This window comes from Nerophis ophidion, linkage group LG04, assembly GCF_033978795.1.
Source record: "Nerophis ophidion isolate RoL-2023_Sa linkage group LG04, RoL_Noph_v1.0, whole genome shotgun sequence".
Taxonomy (NCBI): Eukaryota; Metazoa; Chordata; class Actinopteri; order Syngnathiformes; family Syngnathidae; genus Nerophis; species Nerophis ophidion.
The window spans coordinates 86,381,174-86,399,175 of NC_084614.1; the positions used below are offsets into that span (position 1 = coordinate 86,381,174).

Below are 18,002 nucleotides of genomic sequence, written 5' to 3' on the forward strand. Positions count from 1 at the left end.
CCCAAGTCAGTGAGGGCCGGACCAAAAACTAAAATTTCCGTTTTTCCCTCATTCATTATTAAAAAATTCTGGGCTAACCAAGCCTTGAGGTCGCATAGACAGTTAAGAAGGGGTGTCAGGGGGCGTGGCCTTTTGAAATCGGCATATAAATTTGGCAGTCATCTGCATAAAAGTGATAAAACACTCCATGTTTCTTAAAAATCTCTCCAAGAGGGGGGAGATAAAGAGCGAACAGGATGGGGCCTAAAATAGATCCACAACAAGAACAAGGTTCAAAATATATAAAATCTAAAACATGCTTCACTTATATTACTTTTTTTTTTAAACAATATATAAGCAACATATATGTAGCACACGTCTCCTATACACAGTTTAACATTTAAATCAAACATATACATTTGTACACTTATATATATATATATATATATATATATATATATATATATGTATATATATGTATATATATATATATATATATATATATATATATATATACACAATTTATTTAAATTCCATATAAAGTGGTAATATATACATTTTAATATAACCTATATGTATAATTATGAAATCATAAATTGTATTTATATACATATTATATATTATTGTCTTTCTAAAACAATGTTTGCTCTTCTTTCTTATATTTACTCATGATAAATGATTTAAAAAGCTTTTTAAACTGGTTTATGTTGGTGCTGTGTTTTATTTCATCCTTTAAACAGTTCCATATTTTAACCCCTGCTATTGTTATACTCATTCGTTTCTGCGTTGTTCTACAATATTGGATCTTGAAAAGTAGTTCTCCTCTTAAATTGTAATTCCCTTCTCTTTGTAAAAAATCTTCTGTAACCCTGTTGGAAGTCAATCTTTACTTGCTTTATAAATCATTTGGGCAGTCTTGAGTTGGATGAGATCTGGTAGTTTTAAATCAAATGTTTTTATAAATAATCCATTAGTGTGTTCTCGGGGTCCTGTGTTATGTATCAGTCTGATGGCCCTTTTTGGCATTATGAATAGTGGTTGGATGTTCGTCCTGTATGTATTTCCCCAAACTTCTAGACAGTAACTCAAATATGGTAAAACAAGTGTTCAATAAAGAGTGTGTAATGTTTTTTGATGAAGAATGTGCCTTGTTTTACCCAGGACAGCAATACTTCTGGCCAACTTCCCTTTGATGTATGTAATGTGTGACTTCCCTTTGATGTATGTAATGTGTGACTTCCCTTTGATGTATGTAATGTGTGACTTGCAGCAGATCCTGTGGTCCAAGATCACACCCAAAAATTTGATTTTGTTTACTCTTTCTATACTTACATTGCCTATATATAATTTTACATCGATATCATTTCTCTTATTTCCAAATAACATAAAGTTAGTTTTATTTAGGTTTAATGATAATTTATTAGTATCAAACCATTTTTTTAGTTTACACATCTCCATGGTGACGGTCCTCAGGAGCTGCTGCAAGTCCACATCAGAACAGAGTACATTGGTGTCATCCGCCAATAACACATATTTAAGGTTTTCAGTTACTTTACAAATATCATTTATATACATGATGAACATCTTGGGCCCTAAGACTGACCCCTGTGGTACCAAACATTTAATATTTAACCAACATGATTTTTTTTTGTGATATCTGTACAAACTGCTTTCTATCAGATGAATAACTTTTGATCCATTCCAGAACAATACCCCTAAAACCATATTTTTCCATTTTTCTAATAAGAATACTATGGTCTACTGTATCAAAAGCCTTCTTAAGATCTAAGAATACTCCTATTGTATATTTATTTTTATCAATACTATCAGTTATTTCTTCAATTAAATCAATTGATGGATTATTCCTGAAACCATACTGCCTATCTGTTAATAATTCATTTTTTCTACAAAGCCATCGAATCTATTTATAAATATTTTTTCTAATATTTTGGAGAACTGTGGTAATATTGAGATTGGTCTGTAGTTTGTGAATAAGTGTCCGTCTCCCGCTTTGTGAATAGGAACAACTTTTGCAATTTTCATTAGTTGAGGAAATACTCCCATTTCAAATGAAAGGTTAAATAGATACGCTAATGGAGCACTAATTCCATCTATCACATACTTTAAAGTTTGCATGTCTATATCATCCACATCTTTGCTTGTTTTGTTCTTAAAACTTTTGACTATGTTCCTGATTTCTCTTTCTACTACTGGTTTTAAAAACATTGTTTTAGGGTTTGGGTCGATATAATCTGCTGCATCTATTTTTGTCCCTTCTACCTTTATCTCTTCTGCTAGTTTCGGTCCAATATTTATAAAATAATCATTAAATGTATTTACTATCACCTCCTTATCCTTAATCATGTTGTTATTTTCCACAAAGTATGGTGGGTATTGATTATCATCAGTTTTATTTCTAATAATACCATCTAATATTTTCCATACACCTCTTATATTATTCTTGTTATATTCCAGTTTATTTATATAATCTTTTTTACACATTCTGATTATATTGATTAGTTTATTTTTATATTTTTTATATTTATTTTCATTTACTAAAGTTTTTATTTTTTATAAATTCCTTATATAAAATATTCTTTTTTTTACAGGCATTTTGGAGTCCTTTAGTCATCCACGGTTTAAACTCGCCGTACTTTGACTTCCTTTTATAATTTACTACTGGACAATTTCCATCATATACTATTTTACATGTGTTTAAGAATTCTTCATAAGCTGTATTAACTTCTTGTTTATCATAAATAGTATTCCAATTTTGCTTTTGTAGTTCATTCTTGAATTTGTTGAGCGTTTTCTCTGTTATGATTCTCTTATAGACAGTTTCACATTCATTCTTGATTTTAATTTTACTGGCACAGTTGTAGACCACAAAGACTGGGAGATGATCACTTATATCATTTATCAAGATTCCACATATTAGGTTGTCATCCATTATATTGGTAAATATATTGTCAATTAGGGTGGCACTATGTGATGTGATTCTTGTTGCTTTATTTATCAAAGATATCAAACTCATACTGTGCATTGTGTCTATAAATTCAGCTGTTTCTCTATTGCTACTTGTATGTATTAAGTCAATTTTAAAGTCTCCACTAATAAATATTTCTTTGTTATTCAATTTATAAAATAATCCTTTGGTGAAGGTTTCTATTTTGGATCCCGGAGTTCTATATATACAACTAACTAGGATATTTTTTCTTCCTTCTCTTATAATCTCTACCGTTATACATTCCATTACTTCTTCAATGATATTTTCAACTTTAATAAAGTTTAGATTTTTATCAATATAGAGTGCTACTCCTCCTCCGTTTTTATCTATTCTATCCAAATGCACAAATTCATATCCATTCAGACCAAAATCTACACTTTTTTCTTGAGTTATCCAAGTTTCTGATATTGCTATAATGCTAAAAGGTTTTACAAATTGACTTAAATATTCCTTTATATGGTGAAAGTTTGCAGACAGACTTCTATTAATATGTATAATTGTTAATTGGTTACTTAATTTTATACTGTCATTATATTGTTCATCTGTATAATATTTGCAATTCATTGCTTTGCCATTGAAGACATTTTTTTCAGGGTCTATATCGTTTTCAAACATAGTGCAAAGTTCATATTTCACTCATTCATTTGCTGTTATATTAACATTCAATTAGCAAGTTGGCAACATGATTTCTGGTTTCATCATTTGTACTTTTCAAGCTCCCCCATTTCTCTGATTACTAGAACCTTTGCTTCTTCAGGCGTGCCCTGTAGTTTTATCCAGACTTTGCAATTCCGTGTCCACGTGGACTGAATTTTCCCTTGTTTCTTTAGGGCCCTAGCCTGTCTTGCTATGTCCGAGTTTTTTTTTTGTTAAGTGCTCATTAATGTACACTGCCGTACCTCTTAACTTTTTACACTGTCTCAAAAGATCAGTTTTTACTTTCCTGTTCGTAAACCTTACAATAATTGCTTGTTTTGCCAAGTTATCCCTTCGAGGGAGGGTATGACAGGCAGAGATAGCATTACTGTCTATTTCAATGTTCTTAGACTGAAAAAACTGCAGGACCTGTTGCTCCAGGTTTTCTAGCTCCGTCGTGGACTCATCCCCACCATTCTGTTCACCTGCAGTTGCTCGAGCATATGAGCGGTGTTTGGTGTCCTAGCCACTGACAATCACATCATCCATTCTTGTGTATTGTTCAAGTTCATCAACACGTCTTTCCAATATTTTAATTGATTTGGCTACAATTATTTTTTTTACCTCTCAAACTTCCTCCACTAGTTGACTAAGTGCAGTTTGTTGGTTTGCCACTCTGGACAACTCTTCAGACATAAAGTTAAGCGAGAGTTTTATTTCTTCCAGCTCGTCAACCTGTGGTTACTGTTGGTAGTTTAACCTTGGAGTACCTTGATCAGCAGGCTTTATGGCAGTCTGCTTGATCTGTTGGTGGTAGGTGCTGCTGTACTGGAGTTGGAGAAATTGATGTTAATGAATGCTTGCTAATTCCTCAGGGCAGCAGCAGCAGCAGCAGAGTGTTAGCCTCCTCAGGGCAGCAGCAGCAGCAGAGTGTTAGCATCCTCAGGGCAGCAGCAGCAGAGTGTTAGCCTCCTCAGGGCAGCAGCAGCAGAAGGAAGCGTTCGCTCATGTTGGCGTCCGACGTCCACACGGCGGCTGACGTGACACTTTCCCCGCCGGCCCGCCTCTCCTCACTTTTTGTTAATGCTCCAATTATTATATAATCTCAAATATTCCACTTGAAAAAATATTGGGTGATAATATTGCATATTTTCTGTTTTTTTCCCATTAAAAACAGGGTTTTCTTTGACAAAAAGAGCATACAACTTAAAGCTTTAAAATCATTATATTGACAGATGGACCTAATGTTGATCTGGAGATTTAAAACTTGAATAATAATAAAACAAAAATAATACTGAATAATTGCACATTTTTAATAATTTTTTGACCAAAACCCTTTGGGGTCCCCGGGATCAAACCAGAGTGGAGGCCTAAATGTATATTGGTTATACATGTATTGGTTTTTAAAATAAAATAATGTCAAAATGGCCCCGCTTGCTATGATTTTTCAGTCTGCGGCCCTCAGTGGAAAAAGTTTGGACACCCCTGCTCTAATGTGACGGTTGGCCATACGCAGTGTGCCTCTTGTACGCTAGGGGGCGACTGTGGTCATTTGATGGAGTTTAGCTATGTTGGAATGTAAACACAGTAGATGAAGAGAAGGGTGCATGCTAATAAAGTAGCCAGCGTTAGTAACTGTCCAGCTCCACCAAAATGAAAGGAATATAATTGAAAATGAACAGAATATAATCTACAAATTATTTTTTGAAACAAAAATGTAACATGTAGGTTGACGGCTGTTATACATGTGGAGCTGTAGAGCAGTGGTTCTCAAACTTTTTTTCAGTGATGTACCCCCTGTGAACATTTTTTTAATTCAAGTACCTCCTAATCAGAGCAGAGCAATTTTGGTTTAAAAAAAGAGATAAAGAAGTAAAATACTGTCAAAGTTAGTTGGTGACGAACCCCAAGATGCAGAGAAGGAGACAGGCTTTTTGCAGGTAAACATGTTTTGATTAAAATAATAGAATAAGAACAAACAAAAGGCTACTAACAAAGGACGCGCACAAGGCGGATAACAAACAAAAGGAGCTTTAGCATGGAAGCTAGCAACAAACAAAAAGGGGCCTAGCGTGGAAGCTAGCGGGTAGCGAACAGGAAAACAGAAGTCGTTACTTGTAGAATGAAAACAAAACGGAAGCAGGGAACAAAAGACAGTAAGATACAAACAGATACCGAAAGATAGCTTACCGCTACGCTGCAATGACACGACAGGACAGGAGCGACAATACGGAAGTGACATCGACAAGACAACAATCCAGCCCTGACTGGAGGACAAAAGCAGGTAGGAAAAGGATCGGGCTGATTGACACCAGGTGTGGCCAGGTGCCAAGAAAATATTTTAAAGACTTGGTCTTCACTTGTCTAAATAAATTATTTTATTTTTTTACTTTGCTTCTTATAACTTTCAGAAAGACAATTTTAGAGAAAAATTACAACCTTAAAAATGATTTTAAGATTTTCAAAAACATAAACATTTTTACCTTTTAAATTCCTTCCTCTTCCTGACAATTTAAATCAATGTTCAAGTAAATGTATTTTTTTATTGTAAATAATAATAAATACAATTTAATTCTTCATTTTAGCTTCTGTTTTTTCGACAAAAATTGTTTGTGAAATATTTCTTCAATTATGATTAAAATTCCAAAAAATTATTGTGGCAAATCTAGAAAAACCTTTAGAATCAAATTTAAATCTTATTTCAAAGTCTTTTGAATTTTCTTTTAAAATTCTTCTTCTGGAAAATCTAGAAGAAAGGATGATTTGTCTTTGTTAGAAATATAGCTTGGTCCAACTCGTTATATATTCTAACAAAGTGCAGATTGGATTTTAACCTATTTAAAACATGTCATCAAAATTCTACAATTAATCTTAATCAGGAAAAAAGACTAATGATGTTCCATAAATTCTTTTTTTTAATTTTTTCAAAAAGATTCGAATTAGCTAGTTTTTCTCTTCTTTTTTTCGGTTGAATTTTGAATTTTAAAGAGTCGAAATTGAAGATAAACTATGTTTCAAAATTTAATTTTCCTTTTTTTCCTGTTTTCTCCTCTTTTAAACCGTTCAATTAAGTGTTTTTTTCATCATTTATTCTCTACAAAAAACCTTCCGTAAAAGGAAAAAAAATGTATGACGGAATGACAGGCAGAAATACCCATTTTTTTTATACATATAGATTTATTTATTAAAGGTAGATTGAGCAAATTGGTTATTTCTGGCAATTTATTTAAGTGTGTATCAAACTGGTAGCCCTTGGCATTAATCAGTAAAAAAAGGTTGGTGACCCCTGATATAAATGAATGTAACGATGGTAATAAAATGTTATATAGCAAAGTAAAAGTTGTGTTTCTTATCTAAGTAAATGTAACTCGTTACTACTCACCTACGTGGATAAGTGTGTTCACCTTTGACAGGTACGACAAAATAAAAATAAAAATGATCACCATCGAGTTCAATGTTTGGCTTTACCGTGTCTACTTTTACTTTCACTTTCTTTGATATTCTGCCAGCAGAAGCGTCTGCCTCACACTTTTCCCCCACGTTCAGCACTTTGGCCACAGCGAGTCCATCTCATGAAGGCTTTCTGCTGACTTTTTTACTCAGGATGAAACTTCCTGATGCAACCCTGGCCGGGAATCGAACCCATGCGAGGCAGATGCGTGTCCCGTTACCCCAGCAGGGACGCCTCACGCTTGGGAGACATAACGGAGGTGAAAGTTAAGAAGTGAGGATGTCCTGCGGTGTAGCGACTTTATGTCTATCAATCATTATTTGTATTGATGCTTTCTTGAGAGGACTACAATACGATCACTGATCGGATGTTCCAGCCCTGTCATTACTTTTAACTCTCAATCTCACCTTCATTCCTCTTTCTTTCTTTTCTTTCCAAGTTTGGCGGCCAACTTGACACACCTTTTTGTTGTCAAGTCACGTGATTTCCCAGAAAAGCCACACAAGCATTTACCTGACGTGGCCACAAGGGGCGCTCTCTAGTGAGTCCAGTAGAAGACTTCTTGTCAGTTGACTGCTGCCACTTTTCTGTGCAGAATAGCGTTTCGTTTTCTCTCCTCACTGTGACGTCACAGAATGCTGACTCCTCATTGGCTCAGGTGGAGTATTATAAAAAGAGCCTCGACAGTTCCTGGTTCATTTTTCCTGTTTGCGAGTCAAGCGAGTGTTCGTCACTTTTGTCTTTCTCTGCGGGATTAAAAGTGGCAAACATCTTTTTGTTTCGCGCTGACGTCATGAACTTGTTTTTATTCTTTCTTCTGGTCGTGCAAATGCACAGCGTGACGCCTGGTAAGTCCTTTTTATAAGTTTATTAATATTTTATTCATAAATCCTATTCGTGCCTTCACTTATTTGACTTCTGAGAGTTTCTGTTACTTATTAATTAAATTATTGTTGTATTATTTAAGCCCTTTGTTACTTAATCCTGGTTCTTTTTTTTAACACATTTTATTGTTTTCCCTTTTTCCTAGTAAACATTCAAAATGTTCCAATTAGGTTACAGAAGCAGATAAATCCGTTTAGGCTCTTTATTTGTTTTCACTTTAGTGTTTCTTGTTCAAAGACTTATTTTTTCCAAGGCTTGTAAGAACGAACACAAATCTTCAAACACGGAAGTGTCAGAAACTAATCAAGTGTAGTAACATCACCCCGCCACAAGATGTCAGTAAGAGTCGACATCAAATGGGCAGAACAGGTTGTGTTCAACTCTGTTGTACTTTTTATTCAGCCTCCATTGTAGAAAATATATGTTTATTTTCAAAATGTTCAAACCGTCAACAGATGTTAGTAATATTATTAATGTGTTGTATTTGTCATAGAACATGTGAGTCTTGACTGTGATATCTAGCAGTGTTTGATGTTCACTTTAAGACCCGACTGAAGACGGAAGGAGCTAAAATATTCACAGTGCAAGATTGTTGAACATGAAACAAAATAATAAAAAGTCATCCTGTTGTTGTTTTCTTCTTTCAGTGATTCACACGCTGCAGTATTTCTGCACTGCGTCCTCTCAAGTTCCAAACTTTCCAGAGTATGTGGAGGTTGGTTATGTTGATGGAGTTCAGATTTTTCACTATGACAGCAACAGCAGGAAAGCAGAAGCCAAACAGGACTGGATGAACAAAATCACAGCAGAGGATCCAAAATACTGGCAGATACAAACAGAGATCGGTGTTGGTAATGAGTTGAGGGCTAAACACAACCTTGAAGTTCTTAAGAAGCGTTTCAACCAAACTGGAGGTTTGTTTATGTTGAACTTTCTACTACTTAAATGTATTTGATGTACTCTTTTTATACTGTAGTAAACACACATTACTGCACTGATACTTGTCTCTGTCCATCCCATAATAACCTACACTAATACTGTGTGTGTGTGTGTGTGTGTGTGTGTGTGTGTGTGTGTGTGTGTGTGTGTGTGTGTGTGTGTGTGTGTGTGTGTGTGCGCGTGCGCGTGTGCATGTGCGTGTGTGTGTGTGTCACTCTGCTTTACAACACTGTGTGTGTCTCAGGTGTTCACATTTTCCAGAGGATGTCTGGATGTGAATGGAATGATGAGACTGATGAAGTTAAAGGTTGGGAACAGGAAGGTTATGATGGAGAAGATTTCATATCGTTGGACATGAAGACATGGACATTTACTGCAGCAAAACAACAAGCTTTCCCCAGCAAACTCAAGTTGGACCAGAACAAACATCTACTAGAATACCAGAAGTTTTACTTCACTGAGAGATGTCCTTCTTACTTGAAGAAGTATGTGAACAATGGGAAGGAGGTCCTAATGAGAACAGGTAGAAACACAACATGTACTTTCACCTTTTAACTTGTTAGCACTCCCCCTATAGGAACATTACTGACATTACACCCTGTCTCTTTATACTCTTCTCTCTTTCTCTCACCTTCTCTCCATCTTTACCTCCATTCTCCCCTTCTCTCTATTTGTACTGCCATTCTCTCCATATTTACCTCCATCCACACGTTCTCTCCATCGTTACCTCCATTCTCTCCTTCTCTCCATCTTTATATCATTCTCTCCTTCTCTCCATCTTTACCTCCATTCTCTCCATCTTTACCTTATTCTCTCCTTACCTCCATCCTCACCTTCTATCCAACTTTACCTCCATCCACACGTTCTCTCCATCTTTACCTCCTGTCTTCCCTTCTCTCCATCTTTACCGCCGTTCTCGTCTTCTCTCCATCTTTACCGCCGTTTTCACTTTCTGTCCATCTTTAACTCCGTCCACTCTCTCACTCCATTTTAACCTCCGTCCACAAGTTCTATCCATCTTTACCTCTATCCATCTTTACTTCCGTTATCACCTTCTTTCCATCTTCCATTCTCCCCTTCTCTCCATCTTTACCTCCATCTACTCTCTCCCTCATCTTTACCTCTGTTCACACCTTCTCTCCATCTTTACCTCCGTCCACTCTCTCTCTCCATCTTTACGTTCATCCACATCTTCTCTCTATTTGTACCCCCATTCTCTCCATCTTTGCCTCCATCCACACCTTCTCTCCATCTTTACTTACATCCAGACTTTCTCTCCGTTTTTACCTCGATCCACACTTTCTCTCCATCTTTACTTCCATCCCCACCTTCTCTTCATCTCAACCTCCATCCCCACCTTCTCTCCATCTTTTCCTCCATCCACCCCTTCTTTCCATCTTTGCCTCCATCCACACCTTCTCTCCATTTTAACCTCTGTCCACACGTTCTCTCCATATTTACCTCCGTTATTACCTTATCTCCATCTTTACTTTAATCTACAATTTCTGTCCATCTTTACCTCCATCTTTGCCTCCGTCCACACCTTCTCTCCATCTTTTCCCCCGTCCACACCTTCTTTCCATCTTTACCTCCATCCACACCTTCTCTCCATTTTTACCTCTATCTTTGCCTCCGTCCACACCTTCTCTCCATATTCTCTCCGTCCCCACCTTCTCTCCATCCACACCTTCTCCCCACGTTGTCCTGTGTTCACACGTGACATCACTTCCTGTGCAGAGCTTCCAGAGGTGTTCCTGCTCCAGAAGACGCCGTCCTCTCCGGTCAGCTGCATGGCGACAGGTTTCTACCCCGACGGTGCCGACCTGTTTTGGAGGAAAGACGGCGAGCAGATCTTCGAGGACGTGGAGCACGGAGAGATACTCCCCAACCACGACGGAACCTTCCAGATGTCGGTGGCGCTGAAAGTGGAGGTGACGGCCGACGTGGAGGGCAAGTACGAATGTGTGTTTCAGCTGTCAGGCGTCAAGGAGGACTTGGTCACCAAGCTGGAGAGAAGAAGCATCCTGAGCAACGCAAGCCATGAAGGTGAGAAAGACACATTTAGTTGGAGATGTTTCCCATCACAAGTCCACCTGTCACCATTATTGATCCATGTCACCATGACAACGCTTGACGTCTGCATGCAAAGTAGTCATGAAGGTTTCCTCTTCATGCTTTGTCACTCCACTTGTGCTTTTTTGCTCTCCACAGACAACTTGAGCGTCGCCCTCGCTGCCACGGCGGCGGTCCTCGCTGTGGCGGCCATCATCATCATCATCATCATCATCATGGTCATGGTCAGGCGTCACAGAAACAGACAAGGTGAGGGACGCCAATGTCCTCTGTCTTCTTCTTCTCGGTGCACTCGGTCCAGGCCGTGAGTTGATGCTTTCATCCGGGCTGCAAAGGTGCGGCCATCTTTTAGTTGCCTTCCAGCCAAACACTCAAAGATCCACAGAGACAGAGCGCACACTCTCACGTAGAAACACGGCGTGACGTGAGGGGAAAAGTCCACTTCACCTTGTTTCTCTTTCATTTCAGCCCAGTACGATCCAGCTGGTAAGTAAAACATCTTTTCTTTGAGCCGCAAGAAACAAAGCCGTGGTGAAGCGTCACTCACATGGAGGTCTGATGTGGACCTTTGTTACAAGTTTAGCCGGAAAAGCCCAACTGGAGCTGACTCCTTCACAATAAAAGTCCCTCCTGTGAGCACACGCAATACAAAGTCTGGCATATCTCACTTTTGACAGGAGTCCTCATGATGAGGATCAGCCAAATGAGACATCAAGTGTGCTGACTCGTCATGTTTCCAAGTCACACCTCAAAGATCTGATGTGAGTGACGAGGCACCTTCTGGATGTTCTTCCTTCACCGTTTGCGTTTGTCCCGCAGCTCGCCACGGCGGCGTGGAGCTCGACGAGAACGTGCAGGCGGCTGAAGGCTGAGTAAGCTCACATGGACTGTCTGCACCTCCAAATGTTCTTGTGTGAAGATGATGTTCAACTTGGATTCACCTGCTTCTGTCGGGAATGTGCTGAGTGGTCTTCTTCCTCCAGGATGCTTTGTGCACTGGAACACAGGGAGATGTCTCCATCGCTGAGGGACGTCATCACACTCGGAGATGAGATGGAGATGTGCTTTGTTCTTCGTCCGACTGCTCCTCACGCTATTCCATGTATTCTTCTTTGGCCGTTAAAAGACTTTCAAGATCAAACGTTGGTGGCTGTAAAATCGCACGTTTCATGGCCTTGACGTCATGACGAGGATTTCTTCTTTTCTTTCAATGGCCGCTGCTTATGATCAATATCACATTGTGTCACATCTCTGTCAATAAATCCGTTTTTTCTCCACTCGCCTCGCACTGCTTTCTTGGGGACCAGGAAGAGTCTCAGTCATAAAAATGGTAGAAGTAGGTCATTTTTGTTTATGTTTTTACTTTTTCACTCAACACTTAAATCCCTTGATCAATATAGGTTTATCCGTCCTTATCAGTCTTTTTTTTTCATAATTTACGCCATTTTTGTCAAAACCTTGTTTTGTTATGGCAAAACCACAAAATAATATTTTTTACTCAACTTAATTGCAATCTTAAATATGTCAATAATTCATAACATCATCGATTTTAATTCATTTTTTTTTTTGAGCAATGACAATTAAAACTTGTCCCACTGAAATTATTAGGATCCAAACGGGCCCCACTCATAAAAATAAGTCAAACATTATTTTTTACTTTCAACACTTAAGTCCCTCGATAAACTTCAAATCCATCCCTCGTTTCTGTGACGACCTGTCACGTCAGGTGTCACGCGGTCTGTTTGCGTTTGTGTTTATCTCCTAGTCGGCGCTCTTATTTTGGTCCCACTTCCTGTTTGTCTCCCTGAGCCCTTTTCCCTCCTCACCTGTCGCTAATTGGCAGCCTGGCCACACCTGGTCATGGGGTGAGGGTGATGGGTCAAATGCAGAGGAAAATCTCACCACACCTAGTGTGTGTGTGACAATCATTGGTACTTTTACTTTAATCAACTGGCTTCTATTTATGCCTGCCTCGCCCTCCAGTCAGGGCTCAAGGATTGTTTTGTGAAACGTTACTTTGGTTTTTCTGTATGCTGCTTATGCTTCTGTGCACTTCCCTGCTGCACCTCCTTGTGCTCCCTGTGGGAATTAAAAGACTCTCACCCGCACGTCGTCCTCCTGTCTCCTGCATCTTGGGGTCACAACTAGAGCAGCCATGCAAGTACGTGACAGCTTCTTCATTCCTGTTTTTTTTTTTTTGCCCTAATAGTCAAAAACCCTTTTTTTTGTACGATAAACACAAAATATCCTATAAAAATATTTTGAAGTCAAATTTTGGAAGTGACGTAATTGGAGCCATGACTAGTTTAAATACTTTGTAACAACATTGAGTTTGATTCATTATTATTTTTGAGCAATGACAGCTTTAAAGAGAAAACAACCTGCATGGCAGCTTTATTAGACTCAACAATGCAACTTTTCTTTGTTCCATTTCACATGTTTTCACCTCTTTTATTCCACTATTTAGTTTTTTTATACACTATCTGTAGAATGTGTCGTGTATGAGCTTATATGGGACATAATGTATAATATTTCTAATTGCCTTTTTCTTTTTCATGCCTTTTTAACCTGAGTCTTTCAAGCAAAAGCGTTCCAAAAATCAGCAAACCCGCCTTTCTTCTTCCCCCGTCAAAAGTAGGTGAATCCACAAATATAAATAACTACAGACCGATTTCCAAATTGGGTTAATGTTGAATGTCCAATCCAAGATGGCCGACAGGACTGTCTTTTGTTTGTCAAAGTGGTCTGAATTTCTATGTGTTTTAGTCTCTTTTTTTAGCCGACTTAAGTAAATTGCACTAGTTTTAAGCGTAACAATTGATGAATGAAGGCTTACTTCCAAAAAGTGGTATTTCTGACTGCTTTTGTCGGATTTGGAAACCTGGAGGCCTCTGACCTGCAGAAGCCGGGAGATGTTTTGCTAGCTGAAATTTTGGCCTTCCATCTGCCACAGTCTGGATCTATACTAGTCTCAGCTTGGCCTTCCACTACCTACAGTCTGAGTCGACTGGCTTCATCTTGGCCTTCCGTCTTCCACGGCCTGGATCCATCTTAGCCTCAGACTGACTAAAGCTGGGCCTCTGCTAGCCTTAGCTTGGTCTTCCAACTCTTGTAGCTTGGACATCTGAACTTTGATTATTGGACCTGGGTAGGTAGTAAAACAATTTAACAATGACTTTGACAAAAGCGCTCTATTTAATATTAATGCTTTTTCCTGGACTTGTTTTCTGCAATTGTAGTGGGGTACCTGACCAGGTGCTCCACCAACCTTTAACTCTACCAAACGCAATAACAATCACCTGGTCCTTTGAAACTACAGCATTTACACAAAGGTTATTGATATCCACATGTGGGTCAGTGCTAAATAATTCTAACCAGCTTCAGTTATGGTGTATTTCTGTGCTAAACAGATGGTTTTCTCCTTCTGATATTACTCATTTTGATATTGTGAAGCCAAATAATGTTGTCATGAGGTCACCTTGCCATATGAAACGGAAAATCTTTATATTGCTCTTACTTCTGCTATCAGGCAATGTGCAACCAAATCCAGGCCCAGCTTTATACAACATCAGTACTCCTGATGAACTTAGAGCTAGGTCAGGTCTTGGTTTAATTCATTCAAATATTAGAAGCCTACTGCCAAAATTCGACTTAGTCAAAATTTGGATTCAAACAACCACCCAGTGGGCACCCGTCCTTAGTTCAACGTCGAGGTGACGTTGAAATTACGTCGCGACGTCACTCAACCATATCCCGACCAAATCACAACCAACTGACCCCACCACACCATATGTTGCAAATCTGGTTTGTTTTCATCATTGGGGGACATCGTCTATTTAACGTCCTTTCAACGTGTACAATTCAACTTGCCAACCATTCCGCGCGCATCGGCCATTTGCGACAGTTTTCAACGAAAGCGCCGCTTGATGGCAGCGTGAACTAAAAGCCAAGCTTGTGCGCATGCGTGCTGAAGTACTTCCTTTCCAATCCAGCAAGCAAGACGAAGAGCGAAGATTTGAAGCGGAAATCGAACTATTTCACTGCAAAGAAAACCATCGACGTCCATAAAGATTCAGGTTTGTACCTTGAGATAATACTGCTTATTTATATCGATATCATTTTGGCCCTTTGCACAAGAGGGTTGCAGGAAAACGAGAAATGTATCTCACGCCTATTCTCAACGTTTATTTTGACTGTATAAACTGGACCTGAGCAAACTTTTTTTTTTCTCCCCAAGCAGACAACTAACAATTTGTTCCCCCACCTGCCCAAAAGCAAACAATTGTTTTTCCAGGTTTAGTTCAGTTTAGGGGTGGTTTAGCTCGGTTGGTAGAGCGGCCGTTCCAGCAACTTGAGGGTTGCAGGTTCGATTCCCGCTTCCGCCATCCTAGTCACTGCCGTTGTGTCCTTGGGCAAGACACTTTACCCACCTGCTCCCAGTGCCACCCACACTGGTTTGAATGTAACTTAGATATTGGGTTTCACTATGTAAAGTGCTTTGAGTCACTAAAGAAAAAGCGCTATATAAATGTAATTCACTTCACTTCAGGTTAACACAAAAAAACATTTTTTTTTTGGTTCTGTACCCATTGTCTTTTACAGCCGCGCCAGTCACTGTATTAATTTACTTCCTCTTGATTTTGATCTTCAAAACACCCGTCTGGATGGCAGTTAGGTTTTTCTGGCTCATTTTAATGTTTATCTAAAATGTTGCCAGTTCATTTTAAGTACAGGTACTTTTTTAATTAGTTTGACTTGTTAGCAAGGCTTTGTCTCAAAAGGCAAGTCCACAGGTCGCCCATAAAAGGATCCATGTAATATTAAATGCTATGATCTTTACTTATTGTTTTATTTTACTGATAAGGCCAGTACTGCTATTACAAGAGCTTTTGTCAAGTATTGAAACTCCCAAATGGTTTCACTGTTGGCCAACATGTATACTAAAATATATGACAATAAAATATCCAGACAGATTTTGTTTCATATGTTTTATGATTGACAATCGGGGCGATTTAGCTCGGTTGGTAGAGCGGCCGTGCCAGCAACTTGAGGGTTGCAGGTTCGATTCCCGCATCCGCCATCCTGGTCACTGCCGTTGTGTCCTTGGGCAAGACACTTTACCCACCTGCTCCCAGTGCCACCCACACTGGTTTGAATGTAACTTAGATATTGGGTTTCACTATGTAAAGCGCTTTGAGTCACTAGAGAAAAAGTGCTATATAAATATAATTCACTTCACTTCACAATAAAAGACTAGCACAGAGCACATACATTTTTGGGGGGTACAACGTTTTTTTCTCTTGGCACAAGAAGGCAAGCAACTTTTTTTTTTTTTTGCAGAGTTTACAGGAGCAAACTTTTTTTTATATACTTCAGTAAAACAAACTATTTATTTTTCAGTTTTTGCCAAACATGTTGCGATCTGCTGCTCAGATCTACACTATTTTTCTATTTTTGTATATTTCTCCGACTCCTTATTTCCTGTTTGCTTTGTCACCATGATCACTCATCAGTCCACCTGCTAGTCTCGCCCCGCACACCTGCTACTAATTTTCACCCTCCTATTTAAGCTCGCCTTTTCTGTTCACTCACTCTCGGATCCTAAATTTGGCCACACGCAACAGTGACGACTCTCGACCTTCATCTTTGTATGTATATTCTCGCTAGCTTTTACGCTAAGCCATTTGTTTATTCCAGCTCACATGCTGAGGAATTGTTTTTCTGTTTTTTGTGTGCCTTCGTGCCAGCTTATTTTTTTTATTTTTACTTCCTAGTTCTCATACTAACGTTTTTGGTTTGCCTTCTCTTTACGCCAGTGTTTTTTGTTTCTAGCCTTTTATTATTTAATAAATACCTTATATCTTACCTTTGCTGTGTTCTGCTTCGACGCATCCTCGGGAAAACAACACCGGCATTACCATGCCGAAGAAGAGTCTTCACAAAACAATCTCTTTTATTCCAAAAAAAAAAAAACATCCGCTCCCCCACGTTTCATCTGGTCCGCCCCTAAGTCTATGTACATGTACCACTACCGGTAATTGAAAAGCAGAACGTTAATGCAAGGCAATGTACCAATGATTTCAGTTTATGCATATATGGAACGACACAGCACACTTGCTATGATACATATAATACCAAAAAGGATAATTTTTGGATAAAACTGTCCTTCCATGTGCAGAAATTGGAGACAGTGGAGGAACTACTCGACCTTGACGAGTTGATAAAAACTCAACCAAGGAAGAAAGATTTGCTGATAAGTAATTATAACATTATAATTGTGTAGCTGTTTTTACATCGGAAATATTATTGTATTTAGATAGAAATTTCAGGTTATGAAATTGTGTAGATAAAACAGGTGTAGATGAAACAGGTCCTATACTTGAATGTATGTATGTGTTTGCCAGCCCCTTCCCCCAGTGTATGCTAAACACATTCTCTTGTATATTTGCAGACAGCCAGGCTCTCAAAGATTGGTGGATATGACTTAAAGAGCTGTTTAAGCACCATCATGGACAGCTACTTTCCTCTTTCTCTACATATATATTAAAAATAGGCGATGTAAGACCCAAATTCTAATCTATGAGTGCTAGATCGGGAATTATAGTAATGCAAAATTCCGTACTTTTTGGCCTGCGTGTTCAATTTCAGGCTCATGACATATGAATTCATGTCCAATCTGAACATGAAGGGGAGAGGGGAAAAAAATAGCTTGGCTGAGACGAAGCTGCTCGATGTAGTCACAGGTGAGTTTGTGTGTGTGTTTAATAATTACATTAACTTGATTGGGGTAAATCACATGCACCCTTAATTAATTTGTATTCTTTTTGCCTGTTTACAGCTAGTGTCTTGGATACCCAGAAGGGGACCGAAACGATGGTCCATGATGCCATAAAAAATAAACTGAAATATGCCTCTGGACGGAAGGGAGGAATAGGATGCGCATCACAGGCTAAATAAATAATTATATTGATTGACATTCTCCATTTTCTTTGTACTTAATTTTAATTTTGCATTAACAGGATTCAGCCTGGA

At 38.5% G+C, this 18,002-nt stretch overlaps 1 protein-coding gene and 1 long non-coding RNA gene across 4 annotated transcripts in view; both read left to right on the plus strand.

Moving 5' to 3' along the window:
• LOC133552118 (class I histocompatibility antigen, F10 alpha chain-like) overlaps positions 1 to 18,002 on the plus strand; it is a 184,903-nt gene that overhangs the window by 18,146 nt on the left and 148,755 nt on the right. Inside the window, exons 1-5 of one of the 3 annotated variants that reach the window (XM_061899464.1) lie at positions 7,528 to 7,921; positions 8,606 to 8,872; positions 9,142 to 9,420; positions 10,635 to 10,943; positions 11,109 to 11,219. In XM_061899464.1, coding sequence (XP_061755448.1) covers positions 7,867 to 7,921; positions 8,606 to 8,872; positions 9,142 to 9,420; positions 10,635 to 10,943; positions 11,109 to 11,219 — 1,021 coding nt within the window. In that variant the 5' untranslated portion in view covers positions 7,528 to 7,866. Of the gene's footprint in view, positions 1 to 7,520; positions 7,922 to 8,605; positions 8,873 to 9,141; positions 9,421 to 10,634; positions 10,944 to 11,108; positions 11,220 to 18,002 lie in introns of those variants that run through there. The other 2 variants (XM_061899466.1, XM_061899474.1) reach the window with 2 other exon arrangements.
• On the plus strand, positions 14,960 to 17,920 carry LOC133550628 (uncharacterized). Its single transcript, XR_009806356.1, has 3 exons — positions 14,960 to 15,046; positions 17,149 to 17,713; positions 17,809 to 17,920. It is a non-coding gene; the product is annotated as an uncharacterized LOC133550628 (long non-coding RNA).